The sequence below is a fragment of the Etheostoma cragini genome, chromosome 6 (assembly GCF_013103735.1).
Source record: "Etheostoma cragini isolate CJK2018 chromosome 6, CSU_Ecrag_1.0, whole genome shotgun sequence".
Lineage (NCBI taxonomy): Eukaryota > Metazoa > Chordata > Actinopteri > Perciformes > Percidae > Etheostoma > Etheostoma cragini.
In genome coordinates, this window is record NC_048412.1 from 11,219,859 (window position 1) to 11,238,007 (window position 18,149).

General features: G+C 40.3%; 1 protein-coding gene across 1 annotated transcript in view; it reads right to left on the reverse strand.

Moving 5' to 3' along the window:
- The window catches only part of LOC117946443 (A disintegrin and metalloproteinase with thrombospondin motifs 16), a 51,125-nt gene that overhangs the window by 1,406 nt on the left and 31,570 nt on the right, over window positions 1–18,149 (reverse strand). Inside the window, exons 13-23 of the mRNA XM_034874604.1 lie at window positions 17,079–17,251; window positions 16,847–16,977; window positions 16,383–16,506; window positions 15,998–16,242; window positions 15,613–15,748; window positions 13,492–13,618; window positions 2,563–2,767; window positions 1,627–1,821; window positions 1,426–1,482; window positions 1,012–1,212; window positions 120–267 (exon numbers count right to left, since the gene is read on the reverse strand). Coding sequence (XP_034730495.1) covers window positions 120–267; window positions 1,012–1,212; window positions 1,426–1,482; window positions 1,627–1,821; window positions 2,563–2,767; window positions 13,492–13,618; window positions 15,613–15,748; window positions 15,998–16,242; window positions 16,383–16,506; window positions 16,847–16,977; window positions 17,079–17,251 — 1,742 coding nt within the window. The remainder of the gene's footprint in view (window positions 1–119; window positions 268–1,011; window positions 1,213–1,425; window positions 1,483–1,626; window positions 1,822–2,562; window positions 2,768–13,491; window positions 13,619–15,612; window positions 15,749–15,997; window positions 16,243–16,382; window positions 16,507–16,846; window positions 16,978–17,078; window positions 17,252–18,149) is intronic.

Sequence of the window (18,149 nt, forward strand, 5' to 3'; positions counted from 1 at the left end):
AGGCTTGTTTCTGTTCCAACAGTGTATTTGAAGATAACTCTGTTCACAGTACAAATTAGAAGCATTTGTATACAAGCATGAATGTAGTACTACAGTATATAATGTTAGAGTGTCAGTACCTTTCTTCTCAGGTTGTGGGCAAAAGTTGGTGTTGCAGGCCTGGGACATAGAGGGTTTAAGATGGAGGGCACAGCCAGGAGAGGGCTTTCCTTGGACCAGACACTGAACTGTCCTGGCCTGCACTCCTCCTCCGCATGTCACTGTGCACTGCAGGGTACAAAGAAACCTTGATGAAGGATACAATGAATGTCATGAACGATGTTTTAACTTATTTAATTCCTCCTCTCTTGTCAATCACCAAGTGTTAATGAGCTTACAAAGTGACGATTGCCAGCACAACTCTAGATACAAAAAGAATGTTTTGAACTCTTTGATGACTTAAACTAAAGCATTTAATGAAATCTTTATCGAAGAGAATTAAGATTAAGCTGCACAGTTTCACCACAGTGCCACCCCAACTCTGTGTGTCATGTATTTCCAAGAGGCTTATATCTCCTACTGAATCTGTCGAGTTTGAGTTCTGCAAAGATATTGATGGTGCCATAACATAGGCACCACAAACAAAGATGCTCACCCAAATCTTGTTGTTTTGCAAGTTAAGTCTACAGTATCTCTCGCTGGGAAATAGATTTACCCTGTTTCTGCCAACCTTTAAAAGGAGAAGGTCCCGGAAAACAGCATTCCCTTATCATAAAGCAGTCTAGACTTCCTCAATGTCTAGAGATACACATACATTCATACTTGAACACAGGACAGGTTTGGCGTTGGAGTATAGCCAAATAGATATTCTCCTCCCCTGACCTGTGATTTCAAAGTAACCTGATGTTACTTGAGCTTTCCCCTTTGCCTCATCTTACCACAATATGGTGTTTCTGGAAATTCCACTACAACCATGAACAAGAGAACTCTGCAGACATAGAATGTAATGCAGTGCTCATGCATGGTCAGTACCTGAGACCAAGGAGAGGAGTGCCATTCTGCTCGAGGAGGCGGTTGAGGGAGGGGTTGAGGTGGATAGGCATGATGGTGGACTGGTGGGGTAGTGCGGACTTGGCACTCGGCCAGGATGCAGGGCCTCTGCAGCTCCACTGTGGGCTTGGGGACATGGTGGCACTTCTTGGCAGCAAGCTCTCTGTATTTTCCTGCAGTGTCCTGTATTATGGAAACCATAAACATTCATGCAAACCAGTTACAATAAAATCAGTAAAGAAAAAATTAAAACCTAGATTATACCAAATAGAGATTTGAAGAGATAATTTAAGTCAGGGCTTTGTCACTACTAATGTTTTAAATTACTAATTTAATAATTAGGAATCAACATTTATGCTATATTTGAGTCAATGTCATTACACATGTAATACACACCTTCTCTGCACACTTGATGAAGCGTGCCTGATAGCCACGACCACACGTTACTGAACACTAGGCGATCAAAGACGGGAAAGAAATGGACAGAGAACGTATTCACATTAGCTAAAAATTACAATTTTACATGACTAATACTGTATTTATTTCAGTTACAGTACATTTTGTTTTCATCAGTCTTCATAACTGCTATTGAATTACCTCTTGCCACGTGGAGATAAACCACTGGACTTTGCGTTGTTTCTGGCAACGTTTGATGAAACAGGATTCTTGATTGGTGGGTTTGGACAGGGATGGACACAAATTGTCTGGCAGTGAGTGTGTCTGGACACCTGGGTTGGTGCTCGTACATAGTACCGTCCTCTTCCTTGAGCCATTGCCACACTTACGAGAACACTGCCAAATAAACATGATGATGAAATGTAATGTAATGTTTAATGCTTTTAAGCTACAAACAGTAAGGATTTGTCAAAATGAATCCAAGATTTTACATAATGTAGCTAGTGAATGACTTAAGCATAGAAACATAATGTCACAGGCCAAAGACCTTAACAAGACAACTATGCACAGAGAGCATTTGAACATTTACATTCTCCACACAGTGACATATTGTGCTTTAGGCTACTACTTCCTCTACTTCCTTAATATTTCCTTTGAGGTAGTCCGACAATTCCCCAAATATTGATTCTTATGCCATGCACACATCTTATGGCAGGGCCTAAATGAACTTACTGTATGTCTCAAAGTGTTTTCCCTACATCCATGAAACAGCGGGCTGTTTCAAACACTTTCAAGACTTTGTGACGCACCACACCGTGCCACAGAGAACCAGAGAGGAAGTAAACTGGACACCATTTGTGGCAGTGGGGTATAATGGTAGTTAAAGTTTAAGAGTGAGACAAGTCACTACACACAATGTATAGGAATTGGACAGAGAACAGTCTCAGTGGGCACATTCACAGTTTAAAGCCACTGAGATCACTGTCATAAAATGTGGTGAAGCCATCAAGGCAAGAGTGTGCAACTTTGAAGTTTCCTGCTCAGGATGAAAGTGGTGTACTAATACACCAGTTTGCCTTGAAACTTCTTTTGAACATTGTTACATGCCGGTGGCAGATCACTTTCACACATGCTTACCTGGGACCATGGCCCAGTGGTCCAAACTGGTGGACAGCTGTGTGTGTTGCAGGCTTGCCTTCTGGCTGGGGTGGACTGGGCACAGTGAGAGTCGGCCAGGGCGTCTACATTGGTCTGGCTGGTTCTCTGGACACACTGGACCTGCCGCATCTGCTCCCCTCCTCCACAGCTCCGGCTGCAAACCCCCCACTCTCCTACAGACCAGCTGGGACAACACAATACAAGCCCGCTGAGTCAACATGCACAGCTCCTTAATCAGTTTTTCTGACAGGCCTGCAGGAATTCACAAATGACACTATAACTATCCAATGACAGCAAATCTAGAAAACTTCCTGTGTTGTATCAAAGCCACTTCTCTTCTCCAGGCCTCTGCAGATTTTTCTTCTTCAGAAAAAAAGTAGAAGGGATGTAAAACGTAGAGCTTACTGTATGTCTAACATGTGCTTAAATAGCCCTTAATTCATTTTCAGTAGTAACATCTTGTCACAGAGAAACCTAACATATAGGCAGATAATACCAATATTGTGATAACAAAGATGAAATAAACGTATCAATCTCTGTAACTATAATACCAGTCTTTTTATATCGCTGAACTCGTAGGAGCGTTGCAGGCTTAACTCTTTAGGTTCTTAGACATTTGTCCATGACTGACTGGCTTTAGAGCAAGTCAGAACAGCCATAACACCAGGCTTTTAAACTGCAACTTAAACAGCACTGCACAGTTTTAACCCACTGAAATCGCCACATAATTCTTTCATAATTACCTCCATTTCTACTGTTCACTCTGAACAAATAGATATGTTGGCAGTAACAAAAACTTGAATCTTTTAGGAAATTTACATTAAGCGTCCTTTATATTGATTCATCTGAGACACACAATCCTCTGATCGGATGAGTGCTCAGTTTAGGAGAGTGTATGTTGTTTTTAGGGCATTTGTTTCAACACTGTGTCCGGGCAGACCATATGTTGACCTAATACCCGAGCCTCCTATTCCTCAAAGCTTCATTGCATCTGTCCCCAAACTCAAGGTGCAGGCAGCCAATATACCCACGCAGCTGCCTATGATCTACACCAAACAAACCAAAAAACATTGCTGTCAGCACATCAAGTTGTATATGTTAACAGTCTAAACTTTATTCGGGCTAATTTGGTGCATCACTTGCTTGGAATGTTGTATAAGGAGGATGAGAAGAGTTTAGCTCTAAATGGCATTATACATGCACTATAACATCTAAATAAATATGGATGGAAAAGTTCCATCTGGTTTTATATGTTATGAGGAAGATACATGCTGTAGTATCATCAAAAGGATGATTTGAGGGAGAATAAGATGAATGTAGAGATGAATATTTCTATTACTTTAAACATTTAACCGAGTGATCAACACATACATGTAACCTATCTAACATGCTGACATATTTATTGGCCCTTGGTGCAGAAATAGGAGCTAAATCCTCATGGTGTTATTATACACATACGTAAATGGAAGCAGACAACCAACTAAAGTCACAGCAATTTTTAGAGCCACATCGTGTCTTTCAAGAGCTAAGACATATCTGGACATATTACGCTTGCATTGTTGGCTTCAAGAGAGAGGGAATTCAATACTTCTAATTTTGTATTTTTCTATAAATATGTCAATACCTACATTGTACAGGATTGCTATGATGTAACACATAAGCATGTAGTGGTTAGCTGATACCATGGATTAGAACATTTACCTACAGTATGACATCATACTGACATACCTAATAAAATCTTATTTTGGCCTTTATACATCACTTAATTACATCTCAGATATCACTTTCTGTAGGAGGTCTGTAGGAGATGATAAAGGTAATACTATAGCTTTAATTAATACTGAAGGCATTCACTTATAACATTGATTTATCACTTTAGTGACCCCCACTGGCATGGCCATTGGTGCAATGTAACGATTAATGCCATTTCAGGTTTTAGACCACCTTGTGATCTTTGCCTTTATTTGTAAGTGGGGGAGGTTGGAGGATGAGTAAGCATCACACTCTCTAGACAGAAGTGCGGGGGATCAGATGTCCTGTGGACTGGGTCAGATAATCTCTGTGGTCTAAATGACACTGTCTACATGCTCACCAGTGGCATGAAATAACTTGTGACCAGTGTTTATGGCTGTGCCACTGTGCGTGTGTTTGAGCTTTCAAGTATACATGTCAGGGTGTTTCTGTGCTTGTATCAGTGTAAGTCCACGCTGCAAGAGAGAATGATATCATGCACTAAACGCGAGCGGGCATTGGAAACCTTTTTCCGTGATGTAATGCCTGTTCAATCCAACTTACTGGGTGCAGACACAGCAATATGTATTAACTGCAGGGCCTCCCAATAGTATAACCTGCAGAGATGGAACGGTGACCGCAGATACCTTGTCTAGTCTGGCACGCATGTTCTGGTTGGTCCACATGTTCTGTCTCTGCTCAGAGTTTATGCATGAGGAGGGCCTACAAACCGTTAGAAACATCTTGAAAAACGTGTCCAGATGCTTGGTGAAAAAAGGAAACACATGCGGGTATTCTTTGACAATATGTTTCAGTTTAGTTCAACAAAAATATTCTATACCAGGCATTTCACAGAGGTTCAACTGAAATCAGTTCTGGTTGATCAAACCATGAAACAGAACTCTAATATAGTAGAATACAAAAATTAATGTGATCATCAGAAACCCACACTACAGCAACACTGTAACTATATTATATGCATCTTATGAACGTTTCATATGAAATGTGAGATTTGTATACCACACTACAATGCTGCAAATAAAAACATGGAAATAAAGCCTGGAGGTTTAGACTGCAACCAATAAGAAAACGATGAATAATATTATTACTCTGCAAATGTTCTGTTGTAACATAAGAACGCTGTTGCTTTAAATGTCTGTATTGAAAATTTGCCAGAAAAGTCTGGCAGTTAATGTAGTTACAAAGCGCGATGGGTGTTACAGTAAACACACTAAGAATTAACAAAGTGATGGCAATATGCGCAAAAAATGTCCCTTTACCTAATAAACGAATGTAATACAACGTAATGACATTTTAATTTATACAATAGTAATTAGCATTTATTTTGTATTTTAAATTTAAAAAAGTTTGGGCTCAAATCTAAACATAAAAATTAAACATAAGATTTGTGAAATGTGGTTGTAGTATGGTACTGATGCTTTACCTAAAAGTTTACCTTATTGAGAGGGGAATCTTCCATTTTACAAACAGATCCATAGATTATCTGACTGTTTAATTACCAGTTCCTGAAGACCTCCACATAAATGTGTAACGTACTCAAACACACAAAATCGGTCAAACATAACTGAATAAACATGTTGACAGCAAAGTAGCTCTGTAAGTGCCTTTTTGCATACTTTCACGCACACACACACATAAACACACATGTGCGTACACACTGGCTCATCTAAGCAGCCCCAGCTGTAGATATTAAAGGAGATAGGAGATGAGTGTTAACAGTTGTGAGATTACTTTACAACCACCATTATCACTGTTTCCTCAACTTAGTGTAATCACACAAATCCATTAGTGAGTAAATGCTGATAGGGCTGGTGGTGTGTGTAACTTTGGAAATGGTGGAGTGTGTGAGAGGAGGTAAGAGAGAGAAAAGAAAGCTAAGTGGAAAGAAGAAATATCAAACAGCAGTGTCAACTTCTGAGATTATTTATGGGTGACTTTTAAAAGATAGAGAAGAAGACAGTGAGGTAGACAGACAGACAGACAGACAGAGACAGACAAGCCACAGCCTCACAAATCCCTGCTGAGAGATTGGAAGCTCTGTGACCCGAGCACAACAAAGTTAGAATGACAGATATCCTTAGCTGGCTGCTTGGTGGAGAATGTGTTTGTGTTTGTGTGTGTGTGTGTGTGTGTGTGTGTGTGTGTGTGTTTGTGTTTGTGTGTGTGTGGACTAGAACAGGGTTAGACAGGTCACAGAAAAAAAAGAAATCACATCAAAGTGTCCAGGCCATTAGGGTAAAGCTGAGCCTGAAGCCACCCAGGTAATGGACACTGCAGTTTAGGTCTGCTGTTGCTCTGTGCAGTTTGTGTGTGTGTGTGTGTGTGTGTGTGTGTGTGTTTGGACCGGTGAGAGGTGGCTGTGCCTCTGTTTGAGGCTGAGGGGAGGTACGGGCACAGAGAGAGGCCGTGCCTCTTGCAGAGAAGTGGCTGTGTGTGTGTGTGTGCAGAGGGGAAATGAAGCATCTGTTGCACCTACAGTACTCTGAGAAATGAGTCAGCAGTTTAGTACTCACTGAAACATACTGAAGTGGAACAATCACTGTTTCTGACTACCAGATAATGACAATGGGACCACACACTGTAGATGTTTGGCTCCACTGCATGAACCCAGAAACACTGGGAGCAAGAGTTTCCTTTTGTCCTCCTTGATGAATGCCCTCTTCTCTCCTTAAATCTTTAGTTCCTGACTAACTCCCCAACTCCCCAACAGGGACATGTGGCGTAGACACATCATACACTACATGGATTTGGTTCACATACATGTACGTATGGATACAGTAGTACACTCTTTTTGTTGACTGATTTTTACAAGGGTTTAATTGACAAACCTAGTTGAGACCAATTCGTGAGTTTTGTTTCAACATACTGCCATTTATAGTCATAAAATGAGTTATTAAAGCTCTAAATGACATATTTTATGGTGAAATATTAGCCGTTACTGGAACCCAGTGGTTTCTTAACGTTTTCTGATATTACCTCTTTAAAGGCTGTAACAAGGCCAAGGCTCATTGGATTGCATGTTTATTAATGAATAACCTGACTGGGGAAACTAGTAAGAAGTTAAATGTCTATGTTTCCCTTTGGTTTACGTTACAGAAAGTGAAAAATGTAAGTTTACTCTGTTAGTTCCAGCGTTGTTTGATGCATGACGACATGAAAAACAGTATGATTTGATAATTTTTGTTGTACACGTTTTATTTTAGCATGTTTTACCTGCCATTTTTATTATTTTGTTTCATGTTAACAGGTAACTGAAATTTAACACTTAGGTCAGGGCGACCAAACCATCTCCATGACAACTTAGCAACTCCATCTGCAGAGGATAGATGTTGAAAGATCAGAAACAAGTCAGTTGGACCTTTTATTGAAAGTTTTTGCTACCTTTGTGCACCTTCAAAAGACAAAAAATAAACAGAGTAACATTTTACCGCACTTATGTCATCTTGTCATTTAACAATCCTATTAGTTAAAATGTGTTGTTTATTTTTGCTGAGCTTTCATGCTACTTTACTAACTGTTGTGTGGTTTTGTAAAAAATCCTTGGTAATGTTAGTTACCCAAATACAACCCAATAGTTAATAATGTAGACTGTCGGTGGAGTACAGTGGTAGCCATCCTAACATAACATTCGGGGATCTCTTTTATCCAAAGTGCCTGACAACTCTATGGGGGCAGACGTGTTTTGCCTTGGTGATAATAATCTGTATAGCTGGGAGTAGTGCACTGTGCACATAGTACCAGTTTTTTTTTTTTTTTTAAATAACAGTGAAAACAAAGCCGGAATGACTAAATAATATACAGCACATAAATACACATGATGACACAGTCAACCACAAACATGCCATTATTTCTTAAAACGTCTGACCTAACAAAGCTCTGGGGGGACATGACCCTCTTTTTCTGATGATTATATATATATTTTCTGTCAACACAATCGTTACTTTACGTCAGTGAATATGAGACAGCTCTGTGGTCATAATGCAGGATTTTCCAAGAATACCTGTTCCAAAACGGAGACAGACATCAAATGAGCAAGAAGGAAAAAGAAGGCACTTGCATTGCTATGCGTAGGAAAAATCCCCTTTAGAACAGCTGTTGGTTACTATAAAACATAAGATAAATGGCAACGTGACTGGCATTCCATGATTTCAGTGGTGATTACATAATATTGGTGCCCTGTATAATACTGTGTTTTTTCAGCAGGTGTTGGGACATCACCAATGGAATGCAAATTAAGGAAGAGATGACTTCATGTTAGTGAGTGGGGAGATTTCAAAGAAAAGCATGAAGAGAGAGAGAGAGAGATTGAATCTACTTCTGGAAATGTGTGCATTAGTGTTACTGTAATAGATTTGATTGTAGTTTTAGACTTAGACTGCAGTGCTCATTAGGTGGGGTGTAGAAGAGAAAACTGTTCCTTGCGAGTCTTGATGAAAGGGTGAGAGAGTTTAGATGGGAGTGAGCTTCATAGTAACCAAACACCACCCCCGATGGCAGCAACAACAGCATCTTACATAATGACTGCAAGTGTCCTGTACATGTTATTTTATACTTTGTATGCAAAGCATCTTTAACACTCAAAATTTAATTTAATTGCTCTTCTTTCTCTTCTGTGATTTTGTATTTCATTGCTTTTTAAACTTTGCAAATAACTATATAATATTACATTTCAGGCGTTCAGCAAACACTAATAAAAAGTAACTCATCGCATTAGAGTCGCTGTTGTCCAGGAGCAAAATGCAACAAGGCCTTATTGTGCCTTTCTCTGGCAACGCCTTCTAATATCAAGAAATAATGAGACTTCTTAAAATATTTTTAAAAGCTTGATGTGGCCACAACATAACAAAACAGTTTTACATGCATTGGGACAAAGTCACATTTGGAACTTCCAACAACAGAATTCTTTTGGACATCCACATGCAACACTGACCAAGATGAGGTCAGTGTCTCAGCTAAACCGTTCTCTGCTCGTAAATCAAGGCACAAGTTGTCAGCGGTGTCCACTTCATTTGCAAGAATCTGGCTGATATTTCAGACCATTGCAAAGAGTGTACGTGGGAATACTCAGAATAGAGACACAGAGGAATTGACGCCTCAACAGCAGCTGTCAAAAGCCTCTAGATAAATGCTCGTTATTCCTTGGGAGATAGGGATCTACTATACTCTGTAACTCTCCTGCTTTATCCGTGCCGTAGCATTCCTGATAGAGGCTCAGAGTTAGGGTTGCTAATGCTTAACCGTTTAACTAACAATAAGAATTTTGACCGATTAATGCCATCAATTAAATGCTTAAATACAATATTATTAAAACAAATCTGAAAACGTAATTTAAAATCGGTTTATGCATTGTAAAAGTTAACTTGCTAGTGCAAACTTTGCAGTAGCATGTTGCGTTTTAAGCTTCTTTTTCTGCTCAGTTTGTGGCTCTCTGCTGGACAGTGCTCACTGAGGAGAGCCATGTGACACATGCTACTTTATTGATGACTGACTGATGATTATGATTATTGATGATTAATGACTGGCAGGTTAAACAGGCTGTCCTACACACAGAGCAGGCCAGGCAGACACACGGCTGACAACCTTGCAGGTGGATGTGGTGGAGACGGCCTCAGACGTATGATCCGCAGACGGCTGCTTACTTTTGTTAGGCTTAGGTTAGTTAGACGCGCAAGCTGTTCCAAGAGTGGCTACATGCGTCCACAAGAATGCTTTGAACATCGTGGCTGCACAAGTCCGCAAAGTATTTTCAAGTGTCCTGGATGGTTGAAGCTATCCTTAAGGAAATACTTTTACTTCTTTTTTTAAGATTATTTATTAAAATATTTATTTATGGGCATTTTTAGGCCTTTATTTTGACAGGACAGCATATAAATTCCAGGGAAGTGAGTGGGGGAATGGCAGGCAGCCAAGGACCACTGGTCGGAACTGCATTGAGGACTGAGCCTTTGTATATGGGTGCACGTTCTACCAGGTCAAAAACATTTCTTTTTAAGTTAGCATCCCTACTCAGAGTATGTATTCTGTATAGCTTGCTCTATATGTTGTGCCTTGGCTAATACTTGCAGACAGTGAACTACAGAAGTACATAGGAAGTTAAATAAAAAGGAATCTCCCCTCTCGTTTAAGCCAATGTTATCCCAAGAGTGTGTTTCACTGATTTGTTTTCTGGCCAGGGTTTTACCCTTCATGACACTGTCCAGAGCAGCAGACAAAAGGGAGGGACATTTCCTCTGTGCGTGTATTTACGTGTGTGTGTTCACACATGTCCAGCCTGTCAATGGGCGCACCACTCCCTATGATGTCTGCAGCATCGCACCACGCTGACTGGTCTTTGATCCTCTGCCTTGGCTCTTGTGTGTTAGGGGTATAGACAGTGACCGAACCAACTGAACTGAGCCAAGATCCCACAGAACCACACCCTGAAACCACAGAACCATTAGCGAGTCTTGCTCCACTCTCACCGTTTGCTATCATCATGCTTCATAGAAAATTTGTTAGTGCCACTCTAAGTGACAGGGGTAGCATTTTACAACATTTCTGAAAAAAGCCCTCTTGTTCACAGCATCGTGGATGTGTGACTGAGTGACTGATTCAAGTCATTCCTTTACAGGAGGATTGATGTTTGTTCAAGACAGCAAATACACAGCTCATTGGGGACAGGTTTCCAACTGCTTTAGCTGCAATGTCTCTCTGTAACCCATGCATGTGTAGTGACTTAGGTTCAGGTTTTTAAGCCTAATTCAAGCCTGTTTGTTACTGGTATTAACAACATTCAGTTCCATTTTGACAAGGCAGGGTAGGGCTTCAGCACTATACAAAAATTACAAAAAACTGCACTAGTATGTGCCACAGCAATCCACTCTACAAACAAAAAAAACGTATTAATACTTTTATTATATGTATAACCTTCACAGGGAAACACGAGAGCAGAATATATTTATGATTGTGTGGAACATAATTCTGTTGCGGCAGTTTGCTGCACGGTAGGTGTCTCTGTTCATCGTTTCTCTCCATGCCCTTATGAATGCATAATCTATATGCTTGTACTGTATATTCATTATTAAAAATAACATAAACAGCGCTAGTGTATTTATTGCTGTTTAGGCTAAATGTAGGTTACCATATGGCCATTGAAACCATATGTCCTGCATCCCAGTTGTTCTATATGGCTGCTATTCTAGACTTTTATTTACTAATTAGGTGTCACATGAGTAGTGTCTCTGTTCTCAGACTGTAGGTACAGACATGGTTCAATTAAGTGAGTAGGACTCCTTTAGTGGGAGCTCCTGTAAAGCACTGAAGGATTTGGTGAATACATCTTTAGTATTAATATTTAAGTGAACATATTCAAGTGATTCAGTACAATGAAAAGGATGATTTCGCCTATTTCTTTCCAGCTGTGTTTCTTAAACTACAATCTGGAAAGTAATGTCTCTGGTGGGTGTTGATAGGGCCAGAGAATTGGTGTGTTGTTATGAGCTGAGGTCCCACAGAGAGGCTGCATGTGAAAAGGTTTACAAGTCTTTGGCCTGCTGTATTAAACAAACACAGGAGCTAACCAGTCCTGACAGTTGGTGAGGTATCATTCTGAACTGGACAAAGACACAAAGAGAATATCCAGTGGAACTTCCCCTTCTTTACCGTGTCTCACACACATGTTTGGCCGAAATGTTAAAGCTATTTTCATTACACAAGAGAAAAATGTCCTCATCATAGAACAGGTGCTTTATTGGACTCAAATAGGGTGGAGAATACAGCCAGTGTTGCCTGACACCATTCATTCACTTTATGAGGAGATAGTGTGGGAAGTAGTTTGGAAGAGTTGACTCAACCAATAAACAGCTCTTTTTGACACCGCACGTCAAAAATTACAATGCAGATGTGTAGGTGTTTTAGACCAATAACACATGGCGGTCAGAAGAAGGAAGGGAGGAGGAAGGTGAAAAAGACAGAAGGTAGGAGGACAGAAGACTTAACCTCCAAACAGTGAAGTAGAATGAAAGTAAAGGACATTAAGTCAAAGTTGAGCAAAAACTTACAGTAAAATATGATCTACAAGACCATCTTTTCACTAGCGCGGTGAGCTTAAATATCTATATCAACATATTTGGCTCGTGGGCCCTGAAGCGTGCATGTATAGAATGGTGAGCTGTAACAGCCAACAATGTTTTTGGCTGTCACATAGCCTATGGTTCACGAAATAGCCCTTCCTGGATATGCCAATTGAACAATTGAATAATTGACATACCCCAAAGTCTAGAAGTCCAGATGGGCCAACTATTCTGTCTGTTTCCATCCAAAAGTGTGTATCAGGAAAACATGAGGAATTGTGTAACGTTCAAATACCATTTTTTAATGATGTCCAGATTGAGAGCCCGATCCCAAGATATATTGTTGAGGTCATTCAATAAATGTTTGAAGCCACCAATTATCATTGACATCACTAAGTTTTGAGTTGAATGAGTTGTGATATTTAATTCACATAAACTCTAATCTCAACAACAAGAGTCTACGGCCACGCTAGTGGCTCTGTGAGGTTGTCCTTTGGCACAGACGTAGTTGATCTAAATGCTAATGTCAGCATGTTAATATCCTCACAATGGCAACGCTAACATGCTGGGCAGGTATACTGTTTACCATGTTAGCAATCTTAGTTTAATGTGTTGCATATATTTGCTAATACTTAAAACACAACTGAGGCTGAATGGAATGTCAATAGTTTTGGCCCTGGACAAATAACATGATTTAATTTTGACCTGATTATAACACTGGATACAAAATCTGGCAATCACCAAAGTGATAACAATTCATACTGTGGGAGACATAAAAGTCTGTACCCAATTTAATAGCAATCCATCCAATAGCTGTTGAGATATTTTACTAGGATTTATCCCGTGGACACGTGGATATCTGTAATAAATTGCAAAGGAATCCATCCAATAGCTGTCAAGATATTTCACTAAACAAATAAAAAACATATTATGAAATTTTCAAAACTGCGGGTGGCCATCAAAGAAAAGTCATGGAATCACCAAAGTTACTACAATTCATCTTCTGGGGACCTGCACACAATTCTCATCTACACTGATTCAGTAATAGTAACCATCACCACTATGACTAGCAAACACTGACATATAACAGAGCAGAGGGTCTGACCTGGCGGGACATGGTTGGGTGTTGCAGGGCATTGGTCCGGTAGTTGGTCTTGATCTGGGATTGCAGTAGGACGTATTCACTTGCACTCTCAAGTCTTTGTAGCACGCAGACTTGGTGTTCATATGGCCTGTATGGGTGATATCAATCATTTCAGGCACATCATCATGAAAGGAGAATATCATTTTCATTTTGACTAACAATCTATGCTGTCTGCCTGTTGGTTACATTAAAATAACAGTACAACAAAAAAGTCTCATATTTCCAGTAATGGATTAAATAGTTATGGACAGGAGTATTATAGGTTATTGTGCACTGAAACTGAGCAGTTTGACAAAAAAGGTATTTAGAACAAAGAGATAGTTACGTATAGTAACTCCAGAGTCTATGAGTATAGACGCAGCCCTATCGCTATTGGGTCTATCCCTTCATGAAGGGGCCCAGCAATTCAGCTGTGACAAGGCGTCCTTGTGCAATAACAGTTGCCAGGGGGGGTCTGCCAGCGAAATAGAGTTGGCGCGAAAGGGATAAATCCAATTGCAATAGCCATAGAGGACAAAGCCTATGCAAAAAATTCAATTCAATTCAATTTTATTTATAGTATCAATTCATATCGAGAGTTATTTCTAGACACTTTACAGATAGAGTAGGTCTGGACCACATTATACCACATAATTTACAAGGACCCAACAGTTCTAGTAGTTCCCTCCAGAGCAAGCAACATTGTGACAGTGGCGAGGAAAAACTCCCTTTTAGGAAGAAACCTCGGACAGACCCAGGCTCTGGGTAGGCGTTGTCTGATGACCGGGTGGGGTTGAGATGAGTAGTGGCAATAACAGTCACAGTAAAGGATAATGGAATAGTGACTAAAAAAAGAACAGCACTGCTTTGAAAGTCATATTGTGTCAAGATCCTGGATGCTATCAAATGTTTGCACATAATGCAACGGCAATATATGACACCTGTTTAATTTCACTGGTTTAAGCTGACATTAAAATACCTTCTAGGTAGTCAAAGGAAGGTTAATGGACATTTTAACTTGCGTCTTCTCGCCACACCTCATGTGTGATGTGAAAATATTTTTGTTTATTTCTTTAATATATAAAAACAACATATGAATGGTTTGTTTTATTAACTTAATTGGTTTCAGATGATGACAAACGTAAAAGAAGATTGATGTATGAGAAACTTGAATCCCAGCTTCACAGATCCCCTGGTTGGTATTTGGCCCCAGGCATGGTCAATCTGCACATCCTAACTCATTCAGGTCAGTCAGTCACACTCTTTAATAAAGCAAATGACCCCCAACCCATCATGGCCTACAATCAGGACACAAAGAGGTGGAGGTGGTTAGGGCGCACTGCAACAGACCAGGGTGGGGAACTTTAACCTGCAGTGTCAATCAATAGGAACTCTACACTTGGGGCTTTGTTCACACTCGTGAAGGCAAGTAAGTACACACACCCACACACATACACTTTTGTCTACTGACTTCTAGCCTCAAATCACCATGCCAGGGTCTGCCCAGGTCATTACAAGAACTTTGCATTAGTTTTTGTGTGTGTTTGTGTGTGTGTGTGTGTGCCCCAGGTGGAACAAAGGACACTCGTCGAAGTCATGCATGTGTGTGCTTGCTTGCTCTAGCGTATCCATTTGTGTGTGTGTGTGTGTGTGTGTGTGTGCGTGCATGTAATAGCAGGTCTTCAGTAGAACAGGAAGAGGTCCCACCAGTCCCAAACAAGAGCTACTAATGTCCCCTCAGTAATGATGGGAACGCTCCCATCTCCATTTAACCTGCAGCTAAAAGCCTTGTTATAGATCAGGGAGGTCAGACTGAGCTTCAGATGCTGGCCCAGATTGATGATCAGAAGGTGATCTTTCCCTTTTCAATAGCGTGATAAAACTTTAAATTCTTTTAGAAGTATATCTATGTAAAAAAACACAAACAGTTACGGTGATTTTTTAACAAATCGAAGAACAGCTAACTGCACAACAGATGTAAAATGACAAGGGAGATGAAAAGGACATTGCCACACTTCAAACACATCAATAATTACAGCTCGGACAACATTTTTAATGTAATAAGATAATGCAACTATTTTTGTCAAGAAAGTTTACACTTACCTCCGGCACAAGTTGCTGAGCACTGGGAACGTATGATGGCCCATGTATAATTGTGTTTGATGTAGCTTCTTTTTTCATCAGCTTTCTTCAGAGTGTATTCCCAGCGTACACCTGGGTTCCAGCCCTGCAACAATATCTAAAAGAGAAAGAATGTGGTGAGATCAGTGAGACAAAGGACAACAACACGTAGCACAGATACAGTATATAGACAAAAGTTATCATGGGAAGTAAGAGTCAGTCACAGAGGAATGAAAGATGGGAAATGGTTGTAGAAAGCATAAAAAAAATACTACTAAAACAACTACTTCCACAAATACATACAGACCTTGACATAAATCTGTAACATCAGTCAAAGCAGCACTTTGTGTGTTTAGGGATCCTTTACCTCTATGACTAGTGTCTCATTAGTAGGGCCACTTGATATGAGGCTCTCTGGTCTGTTATAGGGTCTCTTGTACTCAAAAATAGCTCCAGCGATGGGGTGTCTTCCTGGCCAGTCCACCGTCCAGTGGCCGTTCAGGTAGTAGTGTCTCTGGGTGTCCCTGACAGCCAGGTAGGAGCTGGACGTATTCAGTTCCATCACACGGATGCTCCGAGCTCCTGCTGGAATGGTTACCACCCCATAGTACTCTGAGAAAGAGTACAAAATATTAAACAACACACGCATTTTGTAGCTGTATATGCGGTATGAAATGATAAAAGGCCAAAAAAAGGCAGTTGGGAAATCCCCCAAGACCAATTAACTGAACAATTTAACTACTGGGACTTACGGTTGGTGTAATACTGCTTGGTGTACTGGCCTTTGTAGATCCTGCAGGTGGAGTTGTCTCCTTTACACACCCCACACGCATCAGGCACAGCTGTGGAGCCCAAAACCCGGTCGCAGCCCACTCTCTGTAGGAGAAATACATCATTGCTTATGACAAACAAGTATATTATACATAAAAAGCAACAAACTATAAATGAGAAAACTTCAATCATGTATCCCGTATATGTTGAGATGTCAACATTTTGGTTTTCCATGACATTTAAAGCGGTAGTAAACCAGCCCAGCGAGTGTCTATTGACGTTCTCCTAATGCTAAATCCACTCTAAGAATTTATAGCTTAACTTCAAACACCTTACATATGATATCATCTTCAAAAATAATGAAACACTAATTCCGACACGCTTTGAAATCATCATTCAGTCAAACTCTGTTACTGTCTCGCCACTTGCCATTTAAAAGTATTACCTCACACAGTCCGTCAATACAGACATTAGAGCTGTCCTGTGAGCAGAGTGTCCCATCCTTAACTTTGCTGGCCAGGGCAAAGAAGAAATCATAGCCTTCAGCAAAGCAGTACAGCTTACATACATCTTGATCTGGGGGGAAGGAAAATAACCATATGGGCCACAGTCAATGAGCAAATTGATTGTTTAATTGTTTTAAGTAATTCTAAAAATGAATGGAACATTTGTCTCACCATCCACTCTACTGTATGGCCTCCAGCTGTAGTACCATCCTCTGAACTGTTTGCCATTAAACTCAGCACACTGCTGCGCTCTGTAGTCAGTGGTGTTGGGGGGACAATCCTCAGTGTTGCAAAGTTTGTACGACCTGGTGGAGCCCTCACAGAACTTTCCTCCATACGCAGGTCTGCAGAGAAGGATTGAAAAATACATGCCTCTATTTGTTGCAACATATTTTATGTATGATATTCAGCATATCACTACAGTTATTATCTTCCTAATGCTGTGATTTCTTCTCTAAATCTGTGTGTGAGTGAGTGATGGCATGTATCACTTACAGGTAATACCAGGTTGCAATGCATTAACATGGTATTCTAAGGAGGAAGATAACTTGTTGTGTTGCATTTCATCAGAGTGAGCAAAAGTGTGATAAACTACAAATAACATTAAATTTCATTGCAATTATGTGTGTGCCTTTGTAAAGGCTTCTCAAATCACAGGTGTATATCCCCAGGCTGTGTTCCTTAAAATCTCTTCCACGGGACCATTACACCTTCTATAAGCCCTCTAATCACATTGTCACTTATCTTTCTCTCGCTCTCAGATTCTCTCCCTTCATATCTCTGCATTTCATCTTTTGCGTTTTAAATCCCTTCTCTGTCATCTCTCCTAACCCCCCTTTCTCTCCCCCCTTGCCTGTCTTTGTTTTCCTTACCTTCCATCACCATCTTGCTCTCTTTCTCCTCATCACTCTCTGTCTAATTTAGCCTGCCACTTGTCAGGATCTTGGCATGACATGATAAGGAGGAGGCACCGGCATTTGGGATGGGGCCCCCTCACTGAACGGCGGAGCAAATAATCCTGAGTGACTGATGAGTAGGGACTAAGTGAGCAGATAAGCGATAAAGCGACAGACCCATGTGAGAGTGATCCTCACTATTTTAATCACGTGTCTTAATATACTCTTGGCCTTGAGTTATGCAATCACAAACAGTACAGACCATCTCCGTATCAAAGCATAGTCACTTAATGAATAAAGTATTATCTAATCTAATCTAATACATCTTCTATATGTCCTGATTACA